At 42.8% G+C, this 20,000-nt stretch overlaps 2 protein-coding genes across 2 annotated transcripts in view; one reads left to right on the top strand and one right to left on the bottom strand.

Annotated features, from left to right (window-relative positions):
• Positions 1 to 1,719, bottom strand: part of LOC105901000 (aryl hydrocarbon receptor-like) — a 22,709-nt gene extending 20,990 nt beyond the window's left edge. The window contains exon 1 of the mRNA XM_012828395.2: positions 1,284 to 1,719. Coding sequence (XP_012683849.2) covers positions 1,284 to 1,354 — 71 coding nt within the window. The 5' untranslated portion in view covers positions 1,355 to 1,719. The remainder of the gene's footprint in view (positions 1 to 1,283) is intronic.
• A 1,400-nt stretch (positions 1,720 to 3,119) lies between these two features.
• Positions 3,120 to 20,000, top strand: part of LOC105900920 (aryl hydrocarbon receptor-like) — a 19,500-nt gene continuing 2,619 nt past the window's right edge. The window contains exons 1-10 of the mRNA XM_012828304.3: positions 3,120 to 3,863; positions 5,068 to 5,255; positions 13,888 to 14,006; positions 14,565 to 14,654; positions 16,110 to 16,236; positions 16,809 to 16,945; positions 17,149 to 17,351; positions 17,551 to 17,660; positions 18,437 to 18,578; positions 18,748 to 20,000. The exon at positions 18,748 to 20,000 is cut by the window's right edge and continues 338 nt beyond it. Of these exons, the coding sequence (XP_012683758.2) occupies positions 3,823 to 3,863; positions 5,068 to 5,255; positions 13,888 to 14,006; positions 14,565 to 14,654; positions 16,110 to 16,236; positions 16,809 to 16,945; positions 17,149 to 17,351; positions 17,551 to 17,660; positions 18,437 to 18,578; positions 18,748 to 20,000 (2,410 nt within the window). The 5' untranslated portion in view covers positions 3,120 to 3,822. The remainder of the gene's footprint in view (positions 3,864 to 5,067; positions 5,256 to 13,887; positions 14,007 to 14,564; positions 14,655 to 16,109; positions 16,237 to 16,808; positions 16,946 to 17,148; positions 17,352 to 17,550; positions 17,661 to 18,436; positions 18,579 to 18,747) is intronic.

Genomic DNA, 20,000 nt, shown 5'->3' with positions numbered 1-20,000 from the left:
AGATCTCTGAGGCTCTGTGATTTCGGAGAGTTTTTTTAGGGGGCATTCTAGCTACGCCCATTTGTTAATCAAGCACATTGATCATGATAGTATGTGATAATGGTAGATGTTATCGTTCAGTGGTTCACCAATAACAGGTCATACCAGAACATACAAAGGTGCGGAGGCACTGATAAGTAAGATTTGGACCTGGGCCCACATGAAGCTATATTCACTATTTTTTCCTGTAGTAAAAAATATAAATAACCTTAACCTGAAATAACCTGAAAAGTTACAAATGAATGTCATTGTATGCTTGTATGTAATGCATCATGTATGTATGAATTGAATGTAGGCCTAATTGTATGAATGTATTTGCAAGCTGCATCATTAAAGAGAAGGAGACGATCTGCAATACATTGGCCTATATTGGCAGCGGGCTTGTTGCACCCAGTGCATCCAGAAAGAGTCCAAATGGCCAAGTTAAACATCTGCCAATAAATGGCATACTTGGCCAGTTCGGGAAAAGAAAATGTTAAACTCAAATGAATTAAAAGCATCGATATCGCACATACAAACGTTTGTCTGACAAAACAGCCAAAGAAAGAAAGAAAACAAAAAGTGGGAGCAGCGCACCAGCCCGTTCTCATGTGCGAAGAAAGCGCAGGCTATATCAGATTACAATAACATAGCCTACTTCAGGCCAGCGAACCCGCCGCCCCCCTCCCCCTTGTAAGCATCGCGTGCGAGCGGGGCCCGACTCTCGAGCTTGATAGTGATAAATGCAGGAGTACTATTTCCATGCCAGACCAACACTGTACACGAACAGAGATTTTTAAGGACACCCCAAAAGACTACAGAAAGCATTGGATAGCACACAGAACATTGCACTTTCAGAAATCACCTCAGGCTTAGAAATTAACTTTGCTCGCCACAACAAGAGGTAATTTGCGTGAAAGAAAGAAGAATACAACAATTTTGTGTAAACTGTAAAACTAAAAAACGAACCCACTTTTTAGGCATCACTAGACCATTAGGCAACAACATGTTAGTTATTGTACGTTTTAAAGACTTAGACCCACATTTTTCTTCTATAATAATAATAATCGCATTAATGAAACCGATACGCATTAATGATACCGGTAAACGATTGCAGCACCGATATTTAGAGAAGAATGTACTATTGAAAAGAAGAAAGAGACACAAAGGTCTACCCTGACTAGCAAGAAGTACTCAACAATGACATTCATAGACCATTAATTAGGCGATCAGTCGCGTCTGACAGGTTTGTTTGACATGCTTACATTTTTTGTACGGGCTTCTTCCGCTTTTTGATAGCATAGGTCCCAGCGTAGGTCGCATCGTTACCCAACATGACGTTCTCTCTCGGAGAATTCTTCACACTATTCCGTCACACGCCTTCCTCTTCTAGCTCCTTTAGTCTACGATAATAATGAAACAGTTCAGAAAAATATTCCAAGCCGTGGGAATGAAATTGACCGTATCGCTGTGCGCTTCAAATCCAGAGACACTCCAGATATGAAAAGTTTCTCCAAACTATGGTGAACAAATCTTAAACTGTGGACTATTTACTATATAATTTGCCTCTCATAAACCCTTATCATACTAAGAAAAAAAGACCCTCACACGCTCGTTCGTCTTCTAGGCAACTCTGACTTAATGTCAGTGTAGATCCCAACAGGGAATATAGGCCCTCTGCGACAGTGAGGGGCGTTTCAGGAAATCGCACTGTTTGTCATAGGCTCTTTTTAAGGTAGACCGAGAAGTTATGCAACTAATTTCGGCTAAATCCAGTAAATCGTGCAGTTTACATTCATATATTTATTTTAAACATTATAAACTACTTTTACTTGCAATATTTCCCAGCGTTCTGATTGTGTGTATCAGTCTATTAGACCTTAAGCCTACAACAGAACCCTAAAAATACTGTAATTTCAAGAGTCGCTCTGTCCTTCCACCTGTTGTAGGTCTACTCGCAAATTTACAGAAGTTTAAAAGCATACGTTTGAAAGCAGTTGTAGGCAGGCTGACATAAGTTCCGTTCGGCGAAGATTCTTATCAACCACACGATACAAATAAAACACGTTGTGATGATATTTGTTTAAACATCCCCCCTTCAATGTATTTTGTTGTTATATTAAACATTCTTGTGCGCTTAAACTTCTGAAAAAGTATAACCTTGTCTTCATGGTTTGGTCCTTTGCTCAAATAGTTGCAGTTTTACAAACATACACCCAGGTGGCGCACTTTGACTTCTCAACATGTGTTGAGGTGTGAGAACAGAGCAGCTCACTTTTGGTTTATGTCTTAGACTTAGAGCATTTACACTATGCTTTGTGGATTTAAAACTTGGTGTAAAAAACTGCATTTGTTATGTTCTGAACATGTTTCCCTCTGAACATGAGGTGAATATGAGAATATCCATTTCAATTTCAATCTCTCTCTCTATATATATATATATATTTCCCTCTCAGAAACACACACACACACACACACACACACACACACACACACACACACACACACACACACACACACACACACACACACACACACACACACACACACACACACACACACACACACACACACACACATAATGGTCATGTGTTATCAATGACTAAGGCAGATCCCTACATCATTTTCCAGATCACATGAGTGTACTAATCATTAGTGGCCGAAGCAGCGGTCCACTTTTTCAAGTCATCCATTGCTCATTGTTAATGTAAGCTTACTAGAGATGACCCTACAGCAACTCCTATGCAAATCAGAATCATAATTGTTAGTAAAAAAACAGTGACCCAGTGTGATGGTAGATAAACCTGCAGGGTGCCATGTTTTGTTAACATATGATAAAAATAGATAAACATCTTTTTAAAGATCCATATAATAAGCAACTTATACTTGAAGCCATTCTTTACATTATGGGAAATACCCATACACTAGCACTCCATTATTGAATGGTCTAACCCCTGACCTACATAGAGCAAAAGCCACTTAGGTTCAACATAAACGGCTACCCTTTCATCCTCCATGTGATTGGACAGAATAGGTCGCTTGTGGACGCGCTAACTCTGACGTGCGCGCCTGTGTATCTGGGAGGTTTTTCATCTGGCCCCCTCCAACCCTGCGCTGTAAGCCCTTTTGCTCGCTCTCGCGCAAATCTGTGCTGGTTCCTCTGTCAGAAAGAATGCGTGTGCTCAGTCATGAGTCTGTAGTTGGTAAGCGCTGACACTGGACTGCAGGCTCTGTGGAAGAGGCATTGTATTTTTGAGGTGTTATTTGGGGGGAAAAGGAACGTTGTTTTGGATTATGGAAGCATCTTGGTCTGACAGCAGGCCCTATACTTTTACTTTTGCATGAGTGATCATTGATTTTTTGCTTTCAGACGTGTTGATCAAATTACCTTCTTGGACACCTTCTTCTGGAAATTACTTACTGGCATTTTCACTTGTGTTGTGTAAAGTTTGATTTTCGGAACAATTTAGTTTGAAACCGCAAAGTGTTCTAAAAGTGTGCGATGCATTGGAACGACTTAGCACAACTCTGACAAGAATCGCAATTTCCACTGAGAGGATATAAACGAAATATATAATCCATGGATTTATTTACCAACTCTTTGTAAATCGTGAAGTTACATTCGAATATATTCTTTCGAATATATTTGTGTGATTGTGATCTACAGTCCCCTATTTGCGGTTCGCAGAATTCCATTGCGCCTTGGGGCACCTGCATTGGACCTAATTCTTGATGAATGGGATGCATGTGCACCACACAGTGACGTATTTTTATTAATCAGAAGGCTCTTGGCAGGGCCTAATAATGTATGCTGGACGCAAAAGGAGGAAGCCGGTTACGAAAACGTAAGTTTACTTGAAATTGTGAATTTTCTTTTTTTTTTGCGAACAGGCCTATAAACACAATCATGGGGTGACGTGACCAGGCACCGCATCCATAATGTAATCACACCGTGGAGTTACCAGGCCTTTTGGTTAGTCCACAATAACAAAGGCATGGACGGAAACAGTTTATTTGTTCCACCTGTTTGTTAGATATGGCTTTTCTTTTCAATGTGTGCCTTTTGGCACCTGAGTGCAATGTAATGTCTTGACCTAAACTTGGAAGCGTTTGAATAAAAACCCATCAGAACAAAATACAGTGGGTCCCAGATCAGTTTCGGATGGACGTTTTCATGTTTGTCAAAAGGGCGAATTTATCGGACTAACTGTGTATGTTCAGTCAAAAATTGAGGACGTCCCTCCACATCACTGACCTTTTTGGGATATGGTAGGCTAATCAGTGTGACATGCTCTTGAAATGTATGGTCCTGGGCACCAAACAAACGTATTAAGTAATAATCGATTTGGGAAAGCCAAACAGACCGCATAGATCTTAGCAGTTTCTGCAAATGTTTACAGTTCTGACATTACTGCATGTCTTGCATGTCTATATCTTTAAAATGCCCAAAGCATGACATACTCAGCTGTGTTCATGTCATGGTTTTATACAAGTGAAATATATTGCCGTAAGCAAATATGTAGAATGATCCCATTTTATGTAGTTATACATCAGGGGGAACCATGTGTCAGTTGTGGAAAATCATGTGGTCTAGTCAGGGCAGTTGCACCCTGCTAGGCAGCCAGGAGAGTCCTTGTGTTGAGTTATTTTTGGACATGCTGTCATTTAGCCTGAAGGCATGAATTCAAACCAGTTATATCGGACACAGCTGGACCAAACATTGGGGGGCCCACATCTTCAAAATGGACATAGCATCATGCTGTCAATGTGCTTCTCTGAGCTAGAAAAGTTATGTAATTGTGGAGATATAGTAGGCCACATCTGGTGAGCTTGTCATGAGCATTGATGTCGATTTTATCTCCATCTTAAACAGTCAAATAGAAAAAATGATTCAGTTCAGTGAACAATATGTCCATTGAAGGGGTAGGCAGATTGTGATTCTCCACTGGAGATATCAAAACACCCCTACATTTCAGCTTTGTCTGTGCTTTCAGATGTTCACTTGGTAATTATTTACTTATTTATCATCCATTTTTTTGGGGGCGGCAGGGCGAAACCACCCCCGACTGAGGCAGTGAAGTCTAACCCTTCCAAGCGCCACCGTGACAGGCTGAACTCAGAACTGGAGCGTCTGGCCAGCCTGCTTCCCTTTCCTGAGGATATCACCACCAGTTTGGACAAACTCTCCATTCTACGCCTGAGTGTCAGCTACTTACGAGCCAAGAACTTCTTCTCAGGTAAGGACTCTGAAGCAAGCAACCAGGAAGATACAAAACAGCACATTTGCCTTGAATGACTGTCACACTCAGTGTAAAGTGGGTTGTTTCCTGTTATGCACTGGAGATTCATTTTTATGTTTACATAGATGTATTTGACCGAGTGAAAAGGAAATGTCAATACACAATTCCTCATTTAAAACATCTGATATTATTTTAGTTCTTATGGTACCCACAAGGGTGTATACCACAGAATGTGCATTCTAGGTAAACTACACCCACAAAGAGCAAAGTTTGTGCTTTGTTTGGCCACCTCTAACAAAGGGTTGGAGGACATCATTCAGCACATACCAAATGGCACCACCAGGCCACCATGTGATACACCTGTAAAACCTGCTATAATTGTGTGCGAAACTCTTCTTCCAAACCAGAACACTGGCTGACTGTCAGGAAATAGAACATTGTAGTCCTCTGTCGTCATTGGGGTTTGTTGTTGTTGTTGTTGAGTATCACATCTAAAGAGCTTTGTGGTTATTGGACAGCACAGAGTTGACTAGATGTTGCATTTTTTCACTGCTCACAACCATCTATCACTATTCTTTCATGAAGTATAGTAAAACCCGGAGTGTGGTAATATAATTGCAATGATACAAATTAGCAAATTGCAAATTGCAAAATAATTATTTCACAGTTTTCTCTACTTTCGAGGAATTGTACTTTGTGCTCGGTTTCATTTGAATGTTGTGGTTGTGACTGTTGGTCAAGTGGTATGATCGCCACCACAGCTCATGTCTGGGCTTAAGAATGCTCTGCCCTTGCGCTAAGTCCCTCTAACTCTAACAGACATGTCACTACCATAGAGCCCTTTAGCATCTCAGGCACCTTGAAGAGCCAGCTTTGATGTGCAGATCTCCTACGAAGCGGAAACCACTCCTCCTCATTACTCTTCCTGCCAAGGAATGGCTTTCGTTGTTTCACAGTGGTCCATGATGTCACCCTCAACACATTATAGCCTGGAGTGGGATCATCCCTAATGACCATTGTCAGTGTGAAGAAGAAATCGCAATGACGATTTCTCACTTATGAAGGAAGGAAGGAATAAAACATTGTCAGCAGCGTACTTAGAATGAGAATACTGCAGTGCGGGCGAGGGATGCACTCGCGCCATGAATTATTGACGGGAAACCCATGACTTTAAAGAATTTATGAAATGGATGGGGGGGCGCAATGTTTATTTAAGCCTGCAAGGTTCTCGAAAAGGCTGTTTTCAGACAGTGATGGGTAGGATATGGCACCCATATGGTACCCGGAGTATGAATAGATCCAGCAAACAAGTTGGTAAATGCGCCGTGCGTTTGTGTCCCCAACTGGCATGAGAGGAGTTCGGTGCATGCTCACTTGTTGGGGTGGTGCTCTTCTCATTGTGAGAATGAGCACTAGATACAGTGATACTGATCTGTTGTTTTTGTCAGTGTCCATATCAGTAGTGCATCTAGGACATAATGTGCCAAGTGTCAAGTAACACAAATAACAAACAATGCAATGTTCTCCATTTCTCTAAAAGCTCATTTCTTTTCTGAATAAACACCAGTTGATGCCAGCCTTTCCATGGGCATTACCCAGGGCATTGCTCAATAGAATAACCTTCTTTAAAGCATTCATACTTTAATCATTCACTTAAAGTAATTGCCATGATGCTTCTAAATGAACATATTCTGTAAACTCAGCCTCTTGATTAAACAGCAGGGGCATAATGACTGTAAGCTGAGAAAGCCAGCGTTCATAGATTTGCCCCATTTGTCACAGATCCCATTCCTGCCTTTGGGAATTATGGAAAGGTTGTTATAGAAGCCATGGTGTGTTGAATGTAAACACTTTAATTGTTCACAAGCATGCCGGGATTGTAGGTCACCACAGGGTTGCTGCTTATGAGTCATAGATGTGACTCAGTGCACAATATGTGCACTCCACTTGCTTTTTTATAAGTAATTACTGTTTGCAAATATGCTGTGCTGTGGGTCACTGGGTCACGGATCATGTGTTAGGTTTTTTTCTTTTTTCTTTTAAATAAAGGAAGGAAAAATCGAACAGATGTGAAATATACCAGACTATTCCGAGCGCTGGAAACACCGACGAGCATAGTGACCGAGGGGTTTTTCTCATGTAAAACGCAGAATGAAGAGCAATGTATATTTCGCCTTGGTATTAAGGGTAGCTGGATCCTTTAGTGTATGATTGGCAGAGGGAGTGGGTGTAATGAAATGTCTTGTACTAGCACAAAGCCATCCACTGTCCACTTAATCCATGCAAAAGCATTATCCTGGTCCAGCTGCCTCATCTCTACCCTTGCATCCTGCTGCTGAATTGAGGGGTTGCTAGAAAACTTCTCAAAGAGGGATTTGTTCTCCGTACGTTGCATCATGAAGTGTGTCTATTGAAGTGAGCCGTGACCATGTTGGAGTATAGAGAGGAAAAATTGTCATTGGCCATGCTGTTGTCACAAGCATATTGTGCACTTTTATCAGGAGATGCAGAGTACTTGACAACCCAGTGTAGCATTTTGTTTTCAGTCTGACTGAGCAGTCCTGGCTACTTGATAATGCCATGGAAGTTTTACAAACGGAGCCACTTGAAGTGAATACAGGAATCAGTTGTAACCATTTAAACAGGAGTCTCTTTCTGTCATGTGGACATTCTATGGTCATCCCCTGGACATCTTATTTTGGACAGTCATCAATGTGGACAGTCATCAATATGGACAGTCATCAATGTGGACAGTCATCACCATGTACATTCTGCTCCCCCACTCATACAACTCACTTACCGTACTTACTACATATATATTTATATTATTTGATTTAATATTCCTCACTCCTACACCCTGTAAACTGCTGCTAGCCTTTCATTTAAATTGAAATTGTTGTTACTATGTTATATCTTATATTTTTTTATTTTGTATCTTTTATGCCCTTCTACTGCATAGATGTTGCCTGCCAGGTCACAAGAATTTCACTGCTCTGATGACGCTAAGCTATTTGGTGCATGTGACAAATAAAACACTTTGACTTTGACTTTGTCATACCTTGCCAAAAGTCCAGGGAAATTAAATTCAAATAGATTTCACTCTCAACCTTTTAGATCAACAGGAAAACTGTTTAAGTGCCTTATTTGCCCATATTTCTCCTTAGGTATGACAATTAAGACTCAGCCACAGCTAAATCTTCGAATGAAACTTTGAATATTTTGGGATCTAGGTTAAGTAGTATTAACTCAATATTAAATCACCTCACATGTACCATCTCAGCAGAAAAAAGGAGAAGTCGGCTAAATGCTCCCAAGTAGCAGTAGATGAAGATCATTAGTGTCTCTAGGCATGCTGTTAAGGAGGATTATTGCACCCATACTGACACGGGGAACATCAATGCACTCTTGGTACTAGAGAATCGTCAGAGAGAAAGGTTGAAAAGCACAGCTAGGCCTCCATGTCACTGCTTTGATGTTCCACAGAACAGGGCAAAACGGGATAACCCCTTTACAAGGATACCAGTGCTAAGCCAATTATCACTCTCTTGGGTCCCTGGAAACCAGGTCTTTCTCAGCAGTCCTGATTAGGGGAATCCCTTATTTTATCCTGGCTGTGTTCAGCTTCGTAGAATGCCATTCTCGTTGTAATTGCTGTCAGGAGGTTGTTTAAATCACTTTGCATAATGGTTCAGCTGATTATAGAAAGTCCAGCAAATCTGAGATGACATACTTTCAGATGCTGGCAGCAATCGCCAGTTCAATAAGCAGTGGTCATACTTATAATTAATATATACTTTTCTTGTAATTAAATATTTGGTGCCAAATGTTGCACAGTATATATCTGTATTCCATAGAATATAACCTATGTTGTTTTTTTTTTCACCAATGCACACACAACAATCCTAAACAATCTCTCAGAAATACTAATGTATATTTCATGCTTCTGACATTTTGATTGTATGCCTTTGTTATAAGAATGATCTTTTGAGAAATGTGCTGACACACAGTACTTCTATCACGAGGTGAACTCGTCACATGTGCCTGTAGCTGTAATGTTCTTGTCCACATTTAGCTGTTTTAATGCATCTGGGACGCCTCCACTGAATTCAAAATAAAACATGAACTTATTTTACAATAACATGAACTTTGCACAATCACACAAAACAGTAATATGTTAACTTAAGGCGACACACTCTGGGATGAGTGACTGAGAAGTACAACAACTTAACACTGTAGGGATGCCAACGGGGTCAAAGTGTAGGCTTCTGTGAGATGAAGTGTTCTGGGTCCACCAAAAAACGTATTTCTCAATCTGATAGTGGGACAACTCTATGTCTGACTTCGTCTTATTCAATCAGCCTTCTTTTTGACAATAATTCAGTTCATTGTCCTCTCATTTTTTCCCTCTACACCCTTCGATCTAAACGAGATGTCGCCCCTGGGACGTGATCAGTGCGAGACATACTCCTTCTCCTCCCCCTTTCTTTCTAATTGGGGCAATCCCCATCCCCCTCTTGATCACAGTCGCCTAGCCACTTGGCTGAAAGAGATGCATGGAAGGGGGCTGATGAGGAGCATCGTGTCATAAGCTAGTGCCTGTATTTGTTCTCTATCCAGGAGTTCCAAACCCACAAGCTCATATGGGCATGTGACCAAGGCACTTTCACAAAACACTGAAAAAGGGTGGTAGGCATCAGCTGCTACATGCCTATACTAGTCTTAAGTGTATGTGTGTGTGTGTGTGTGTGTGTGTGTGTGTGTGTGTGTGTGTGTGTGTTTGCTCACGCGTATGTGTTACTCTTCGCTTGCCATGTGTTTCCCCCCACCCCATGTACGGGGGCGTTGTAGATTGCGTGTTCATTCACTCCATTCTGTGGAGGCGAAGAGAGAACGACACAGAGAGAGAAAGAGAGAGAGAGGGAGAATGTGTGTAACAGTTCGCTGTATTTATGCTCTGCCAGTCAGGAGAAAGGAAGCGGTCTCCTGACATGGTGTTAGCATAATTAACATTCATATACATATGTGCTCAGAAATGTATGTGCACGCAAATGGGCCCGCTGACACGCACACTTCTTTTATTTATTTATTTTATTTTTATTTATTTATTTTTTGCTTGAGAGGCTGTGTTGAGATACACAAACACATTCTGATGATGTGTGTGTGTGTGTGTGTGTGTGTGTGTGTGTGTGTGTTGGGGGTTTTCTCCCTCTGACATATCACGACACAATCCCTGAAAATAATCACGTGATTCATACGGGTCACAGGGCGGAGCAACCATCCATGATTAGTGCGACCATAGGCTCTGAAAATGTCTAACAAGCAGGCCCATCCCCCTTGCTCTTAATACTGCTAATGCTCGCCAAATATAGGAGCATTCCGTGATTCATAACCTCTTCTCTGGGTGATCCTACATGACATGACAACGTAGGCCTGAGTGATGCAATCAAAACACTGACATTTGCTCCTTATGACACTGTTGTTTTGCTTTGCTTGCTTGGAAATACGGAGCTACGTCAAATAGAATATGCAGTTGAAACAGTCCTTGTTTAGCTTCGTTCATTCTTCTGCTTCTCTACAGACATAGAGTAACAGGAATTATGAGCTTGTGCTTATCCTAAAATGTCTCAACTAATCCAGATGTAATTAGTTTGGAATGACCCATGATTAAGAATAAAAAAGTCAGATAGACTAGCCTGGTGGGCTGAAGGGAGGCTCTCTGAAGCTCTCTCCTCCGTGGTGAATGGAGGTCAGGGTGACTGCCCCAGCAGGGAGGTGTGTGACTGCCCACATCAGGGCGACCGTTTGGCAGGGGGAGACATAGTGGGAGCCTCTGCCTCGAACCATCTTAACCTTCCATGACACCTGACGCTACTTCCACCCTCGCCCCCATGCTAGCAACGAATTACAAACACGTAGCTCAAGGCCCATGGCCCTTTCACAAGCTGTTCAATTTTCTGGGTCAGAGGTTTTTGTCGGATTTACTTAATCAAATTCTCAGCCCTCTTCTGTTCCAAGGCATTGGATTGGGTGCAACGCCTTTGTGTTATATTGTGATAAGCAAAAACGCAAGTGACAAGGGTATTGTATGTGACCACAGGTCCAGTCTAATATCTACTTCATGTCAAGGCACCCAAGGTGTCAGATGGTCCATCTGTTGCTCTGTGTAATATTTTCGTCCATATATAGAAAATCCACAAAGGTTTTGGAGCAATGATAACTTAATTGTGTTTGCATAATGGTTTGAAGTAGCAGTTTGCCTATGACAACAACCACATATTTGTGGTTTGCACGTAACATCCATGTCCTTCATAGACTTCATAGCCTATTTGTTAGGAAATAATTCCAGCCTTTAGTGAGAGCAGCACCAGAGCCGTGGCTCACTACATGTGCATGGCTTAGTCGTGATGATCTATCCACTTTCTCAGCCAGTTCACACACAATATAAGGTGACCTGCTAATCAGTAACCATAATACATGGCTTGAAACAGTAACCATAATGCCTGGCTTGAAACATCGCCCTACCTGTGGTCTAACAAGCTTAGCAGGCACTTAGTTATAGCCAGTCATTTTGCAATATGTTTCACAACAAGGCGTGTTTAGCTGAAACGGCTCTAGAAATATAAGAAACAAAGAAACCTTTGTGAAATTATTTCAAAATGTAATTTCAGAATAAATCACGAGCTGTCAAGAACATCTCTGAAAATCTGCCACAGCATGGATATTTTCAGTCTTTGTTCATGATTTATATGACTTTGGTGTCTGCCTTTAATAAAGGTAGCGTATCTGCCTCTAGAATCAGGCCACAGCTGGCCATGTCCTCAGCCTCTGTGTATTGCAGCAGGTTAGAGGTTGTCACAAAGCATTAGTGTAAAGTGAAGGCGTTGCAATAATAATACTGATGCAATAGCTCTCCTTTTCTGCAGATACATACGCACATATTTTAGTGCTTGGCTGACTATGAAGTCCTGAAAAAATTATGAAAATACTGCGCATAAAATCTGCGCATCCTATATCATTTATGCGTGAATTTTAAATTCTCATTGATTAAAGGGTTGTTTTGCAAGCATATGCAGTAACCCAGTGTTGCTCTAACTCATGAATTATGAATTCATATTTTGCATCATTTAATTGTATTTTAAAAGACATTTGGTTTTTTTCTCGGTTTTAACATCGGTTTTAAGGCATTTCTACCCAGCATCAGTGGTTTGGGGTCAATGCCAATGCTTCTGGTGGGAAATAAACAGCCATTACACAGGGCACAAATGGGAACTGGCGTTGTGCCATCACTGGACTGCCCCTACCCCCTTCACTTGATGTTTGCTGTGATGGGAGTGCCATCACTGGACTGCCCCTACCCCCTTCACTTGCCCCTACCCCCTTCACTTGCCCCTACCCCCTTCACTTGATGTTTGATGTGATGGGAGTGGCACTGCATGCGAGGGCATGCGCAGAAGATTTATGTATATGTACTGGATTATACATTACATGTCTTCCTAAGTGCTATATTTAAGGTGATTTGCTGTATAGGCATCTTGTAATCTTGCACATATGTCCATATTTGACCAACTGTATGAGCAAACAACAGCTTGTTTTATATCAGAGCCACCCCCGCTTATCTTGGTACTGCACCTTCTCAAAATGCCGAATCAAATCGACTTTTGAAATGTTTACGTTTTTGTTTTCTACTGACTTCCATGCCGACAGAAAATGTCTATAAACCTCACTCAGCAGGTACTGTTTGTCTACAAAAACGTAACATTACTTTTCCATAAGGCGTGTTGTCTGCAGTTGTCTTCCATGTAGCAAAAAAAAACAAGCAGTATGGGAGACATGCGAATGGGCTGAATGTTGCCAGGCAGGCAGAAGAGTATATATAGAGAGATGCCCAGAGCAAATGTCACCTTGTTTCACTCTGATGCTGCACTAATAGGCCAAGCATTGTTGTTTGCTTCAAACTCTCCCCGTGGTCTCCTTTTTATTAGGACAGGCATATTCATGCATCATGAAATGCAATAATTGTGCACTAACATATATTATATATATATATATATATTATTATTATCGCTATCGCTCGGCCGATACGCCAAAGCCTCAGTTTGATATTTCCCGGCATGACCTCACTCTCGGTTAGTAATTAGTTAGACATAAAATTATTTTGTGTTTATTGGGAAAAGGGCTTAGTGTGTCTACCATGACACCCTCCCTTACTTGCCAAGCTGACCGAAAGGGGCCTCCATTCACAATATGGGTTTAAAAACATATTAATTTATGTTCGTATGTCACATGGACACACTATGTTACCCAATGTGTAATTAGATGAGGTCATGTATATGACTAATGCTGGAGCGATGTATGTATAATGTTTCCATACCCAGAAGAATGTGATGTTAAACACGGAACAAAAATAATATGTCTCTTTTGTCATTTTCAAGATGGAATTTGATTAATAGTTAATGAGCTTGGAGCTGGCAGGGGATACCGTGGGCTTAGCGCACCAAACATGAGGCATTGTGACATTCACAGCAGTGCTTTGTAAACATTATTACAACAATAAAGCAACTCTCTCTCTCACTCTCTCTCTCTCTCTCTCTCTCTCTCTCTCTACCTCACTCACTCTCTCTTCACCCAGTTGCCCTGAAAAACCACACAAGCAAGAATGGGGTGACAGCCATGGTGGGTAGGCAAGACAATGGCAAAGCAGCAAGATTGGCAGACGGCTGGATGCTTGAAGGTGAACTCCTACTGCAGGTCAGTACTCTGATACTGATACACTGAGACTGTTTTTGTATTCTTCAGTAGAGGAGAATTGATTGTACCTCCTGCAATCGATATGTTAATCAAGTAACGTTGATTCTTCATTACTTTGTCTTCATGTATATCTTTTTGTATATGAATCTCTTTAAAAGCAGTAGCTTATTGAGAGACGTTTCCCCATAGTATTTTATTTATTTTTTCTGTGCATTGTTTAAGCAATGTTTCAGCACCGATAGGTTAAATTATAGATGACCTGTCAGGTGATGAATTATTGAATTAGAAAAGAAGATGAGAGAGGCAAAGCCTTCATTGTTCTTTGGGGACAAATGCTGTCTAAATAGTTGTTTAAAGAGTCGACTTGGAACCACGTCTATGTTTGTTACCCAGTAATCACACTGACTAGATGTTCACTGCTCCCTCTGTCTCTGCTTCTGAATCCTTTGAACACCACTGATATGTAACCAAAACACCTTGTTCCACCCCAGCAAAATGCAACCCCTGTCCCTTTCTCGCCACAAGAAGCTTCATCATGCCTTTATGTATTGATTACAGGCCCTGAATGGCTTCGTCTTGGTCATCACTGCTGATGGAACCATATTTTACACCTCACACACCATTCAGGATTATCTGGGATTCCATCAGGTAGGTACAGCTCTTACAATTCTGCTGGATGGATTTTCTCACCACCAAGTTTTACAGTTCACTTCCAAACCAGTATATCTCCCATGTTGGAGGTATCTGCTGCCTGCACCACTAGGTGGTGAGGTGCAGTGCAGGAGATAGTTGCTTTGCCTTTCTCAATGACCCTGAGCAAGCATGCAGGGTAGCATCTGTTAGACCAGTCTGCCTGTCCTTGTGTGGGTTTTTCTGACAGACTAATAGCATTAATGTTTTGAGTATAAAACAGATTAGTAAGAGGACAGAGGAGATGTTTGCCAACACTGACAGAGAACTACCTCAGAGCCATCCAGTCAGGTTTATTGTGTCATGTCCCATGCCATTGCCCAGTTATCATATTGTCAGGAATTAACAATGGGAAGTAATCTTTAGTTGAATATGGTAGGTTATTCACTAGATTATATCTATTCAATGCATTCTGTTGCTTTTTGTGCAGGGGCGAATGGCCCTGATTATGTCAGTAATTGTGAAGTAGAGATCATTCTCCAAGGTGCTGAAGTGTTTGTTTATATGGCTAGATTCTAAATATATCAGAAGTGTTCAGCTTAAAAAAAGCATTCACCAAATCTGAATGCATTCCTTTAAGTATGTGCAGTGTGTTTGCGTATGTTAGCTGTAAATTAATTTCTTCATGAATGAGAGGGGATATGTGCATGACTTTTCTGCAGTTGTTTGTTGACAGATATTATTTAGACAAACCAGTGTGAGTGAGTCTATTTATAGCACGGCCCATGGATGAGTCTTGCAGTGAAAGATAACACACCATCGATGCATGATTATGATGCAAGAAACAGAATTTTCAATAGAAATTTCACATTATCAAGGCTTGCTCAAAGCAGTTTTTTTTTCTGCTGTAAGCATCATAGCATTATCTGTCTTACTGTTTCTTTACATGAATATTTCCTTGATCATCTCACTGCTAGCACTTATAGTGCTAACACGATCAATACTGTCAACAATGAGGAGTCACAAATGAGTTGTGTTGATGACTTTTCATCTTCTGGAATGTCGTTATTTGTATATTTAATCTTTTGTGAACTCATGTCTGTCAACGTGAAGTGATTATTTGGTGGACATGAGTGTATATTTTGTCCTTGCCCTTGTTGTCACAGTAACAAAAGTAGGTCACACTACAAGTCAACAAACAAGATGAATCAGGACACTGAACACAAAGTCCAGAGCTGTGCAGCGACATGACAACAGCCTCAAATAATCTAATAAATACTTTTTCATTTCATTTCTAAATATAAACATTTTGATAAAAGCCACATAAAAAATGTAGGAGTTTAGAGGTGATATCTCTTTATTTGTAGATCATAATGGGATTCGAAAACTTGTATGATTTTTTACTTTATGACAGATTATGATTATGATGGCTAATTGTCTCTCTCTTTCGTGTTTCTCTCTGGCCTCCTTTAGACGGATGTCATGCACCAGAGTGTGTTTGAGATGGTTCACACGGAGGACCAGCAGGAGCTCAGGCGAAGCCTTCATTGGGCCCTGAACCCTCCCTCAGCCTACCCCACACCTCAGGACTCTCCCACCGGTGAGGAAGCCCTCCATAGATTAGCAACTGCTAGCTAACATCGCTAATACAAATCTAACATAAATAGTAAAACTGTGAGTAATAATAGTTGTAGGCAAAATAGAAATAGACAAAACTGCTTAGACAAAATGGCAAAGATGTATAGACATTCCCCTTCACAGTTTCCACAGTGGTGGAGAGAGTGTGTTTGCCCCCTTTGCAAGCTCAGCCTTGTCACATGTTTAAAGTGGCGATGAGCCACTGGGCTAATTACATAAGTGCATTTCTGCAGCAGGGAGCTTCTCAGGTCAGCCTTTGAAGAGAGCACACCACTCCCACACTGCAAAGCTGCAGCAGGGCCGCTAGCTAGCTAGCATGGCGACATGAATGGAATATGACGAGGAGGGGGTTGAGAGTACGGGGAGCAATGGAGAGGATTTTGTCAGGCGAACACGCATCTTGTGTGGATGTGTCTGATGTGGTTGGGCACACTGATCCAAACGCTTGAAATGTTCATGACGTGACCCCCTCACCCCTCACCCGACACCCCCCACCCCACCCCCCCATCCACAACCCCATCCCCTGGTCTACAGATGGCGAACGAGTCGGCAATTCATTGGTTGCCCCCCCCTGCAATCCGGAGCAGCTGCCCCCTGAGAACTCATCATTCCTTGAAAGGAGCTTTGTGTGTCGCTTCCGATGTCTCTTGGACAACTCCTCTGGCTTCTTAGTGAGTGATAGCTAATGTGCACAAACTCTGAATTAAACATGCCACTCAGACACACTCACTTACTCATATATAAACATACACATATACACATATAGTACTCACAAATGCCAACATTTTCATCAGTCAATGAAAAAGCACAACAAGTGTATAACTAAATCAATTCTGTCACACTGAAGCATATGCAAACATGTTCCCTTCCCCAGGCTCTTAGTCTTCAGGGAAGGCTCAAATTCCTGCATGGTCAGAGCCAGCAAGGGCCTAACGGAGTTAAGGCTCCACCTGAGCTGGCCCTGTTTGCTATCGCCACACCCCTGCAATCGCCCTCCATCTTGGAGATTCGGACAAAGAACATGATCTTCCGAACCAAGCACAAACTGGACTTTACCCCCATGGCTTGTGATGCAAAGTAAACAGCGCAACTCACACTGCACACCACACTCAGCCTCTACGTGATTCAACCACACAACTAAAATGACTCTATTATCCTCTGCTGCTTACATTGAGAAATAGCTAACTGGCTGTTGTTGTGACATTTATGTAACCACTGTTATTGTGTTTGTATTTCCCTGTGATACGATATTTTTGGCTCTTCGTCTGTCCTCCAGGGGCAAGATAGTTTTGGGCTACACGGAAGCGGAGCTCAGGGTTCGTGGTTCCGGCTATCAGTTCATCCATGCAGCAGACATGCTCTACTGTGCAGAGAACCATGTCCGCAGTGAGTGGTACCCTAATGATCTTTGTGGCTGCAGTGTTAAAAGTGTTTGTAGTGTCTGGCACTCGATGATTAAAACTCCCAGGGCAAAGATCAGAAGTTTGTTCCCCAATGCTTGTACTCAGATGAGTACAACGATCAAAATGATCCTTGCAGAGGTTAGCACCATTAAAGGAATTGAGACGTGGTCTTGTTTTGCCCCGGAAAGGTCATCATGATTTGAGTCAGCAGGGTCGCTAGGCACTGCCCACAGCGTTCGGTAGGCTTTCCGAAATAATCCCTATGGATTATGGGACAGATTGAGTAAAGCTGCAGAGTAGCTGGAGGATAGACTTAGGGCTCACATACGCCCTATCAGTCCACTATGTTGTTATCCACAGATAAAGTCCCAATGAGGATTCAGACTCACAGCAAGGCCACCACACTGATGTTCTGAACTGAAGTACAAGCAGAAGCAGAGGCCCTTAGACTAGAAGGATTCAAATTGTTGGTGGACTATAGAGATTGATGAAATGACACAGGGAATTACCAAGAAGTGTTCTTTCTGGAAGGTAGCCTATGCTTGAGACACATTAGTCATTAGTCTGTCAGTGTAAATAATAGGTAATTTAAGTAAAATAGGTTTTTAACGAGGTAATAAAATTTCACCGGTTCAATTACACTGACTACTGTGGTAGGAATGTTTTATAATCCATGCTTTCCACACCAAATGCTTGTAAATCTTTAAAACTGGGCCGTCCATGTTTATGTGCTCTGATATTTGCCCCTTGTGTTTGCAGTGATAAAGACAGGTGAAAGCGGGCTGACCGTGTTTAGGCTCCTCACAAAGGACAACCGCTGGAAGTGGGTTCAGGCCAACGCTCGCCTAGTGTACAAAAATGGCAGGCCTGATTACATCATCGCCACCCAGAGACCTCTACTGTAAGTTGTGATGATCCACTGCTCTTCCAGTATACCACTGACGTGAGGTTTATTCCCAGTAGATCATGATCATTGATAATTGAGGATCGCTTGTTGCCTTTATGGTGCTCAAAGCCTTTTGCTTCAACGGCAGTTATGTTTAATTTGTCTTTGTGTTGATTTCACCTAGGGAGGAGGAGGGAGGCGAGCAACTGCGGAAGCGATCGATGCACCTGCCCTTCACCTTCACCACTGGCGAAGCCACGCTCTACCACAGTAGCCACCCTATACCAGGCTTCGGCGACAGCCATATGGGCAGCGGTGAGGGCAGCTGCAATGCCAAGAAAGGACAGGCCGACAAGGAGTCCAAGGACACCCTGGACCCCGGCTCCTTGCTGGGGGCCATGATGAGCCAGGACGAGTCGGTGTACATAAGCCAGCCGGCCGTCGAGGCCAAGGTGTCCCTCCAGAGCCAACTGTTCGGCGACCTCAAGGGACAGCACCAGTTTGCCGGGAGTATCCCAGTGTCCCAGTGCTCAGAGATGTTTGAGGAGCGCTGGGAGGAGATGACAAACGGGGCCTCTGTGCTGGGGCTGCCCGAGAACGGGAAGAGTTTCGACCCTCTCCTGGCCACCTTGGACTCGCTGTCCTTGGGGGGCGAGGGACCTGGGGAGGGAAGCAAGGACAACTGCTCGAATGGCGAGCTGTTCAGCGCTCTGGAGGGCTTGGGGCTCAGCGCGGAGGACCTGGAGCTGCTTCTGCTGGACGAGCGGATGATCCGCGTGGAGATGGACCCAGAGCACGTGCCCTCTCTCGACGACCTGCTCACCGGCGACGAGATCCTGTCCTACATCCACGACTCCCTGGAGCACAGGGGTGATGCCGAGGGGCATTTGGCCTCCGCCTTGCCGCTCCCAACCCCGCAGACGGTTACAGCCCAGGTGCCTGAATCTTGCGGCGCTCACGCCTCCAGTGTGAACACGCTCACTCAGAGACCACCAGTCGGTCAGCCTCCGATCATGACGCTTTCCCAGCAAATGCATCAGCATCTCAGTTTGAAACAACCTGCTATGTCAGCTTTTAACTCATGGGGACAGCAGTGCGGTCATTCAGGTGTGGCATTGGAAAGACACTCTGTGTCCAATGGATACTGCTCAGCACAGCATGTGCTGGCCAACATAGGTAATGTAAGTGTTCAACCTGAACTCCAACAGACGTTTTTAGTAAACCACAAGACCTCACAGCTGGAGGGGGGTGACAGCCAACCTCTCCACTACCAGCAGTTCCCCTTGCAGCAACAGCACCCCCAGCACAACCAGTTCCCTCAGCACAACCAGTTCCCTCAGCTTCAACCTCAGTGCCACAACAGCCATAAGGATAGTACTGTTAGCGGAATACAGCCACATTTTACCACCAAAGACCACTGGTCGGAGTTCAACCAGA

The sequence above is a fragment of the Clupea harengus genome, chromosome 2, assembly GCF_900700415.2.
Source record: "Clupea harengus chromosome 2, Ch_v2.0.2, whole genome shotgun sequence".
NCBI lineage: Eukaryota > Metazoa > Chordata > Actinopteri > Clupeiformes > Clupeidae > Clupea > Clupea harengus.
This window is presented reverse-complemented; position numbering and strand designations above follow the sequence as displayed.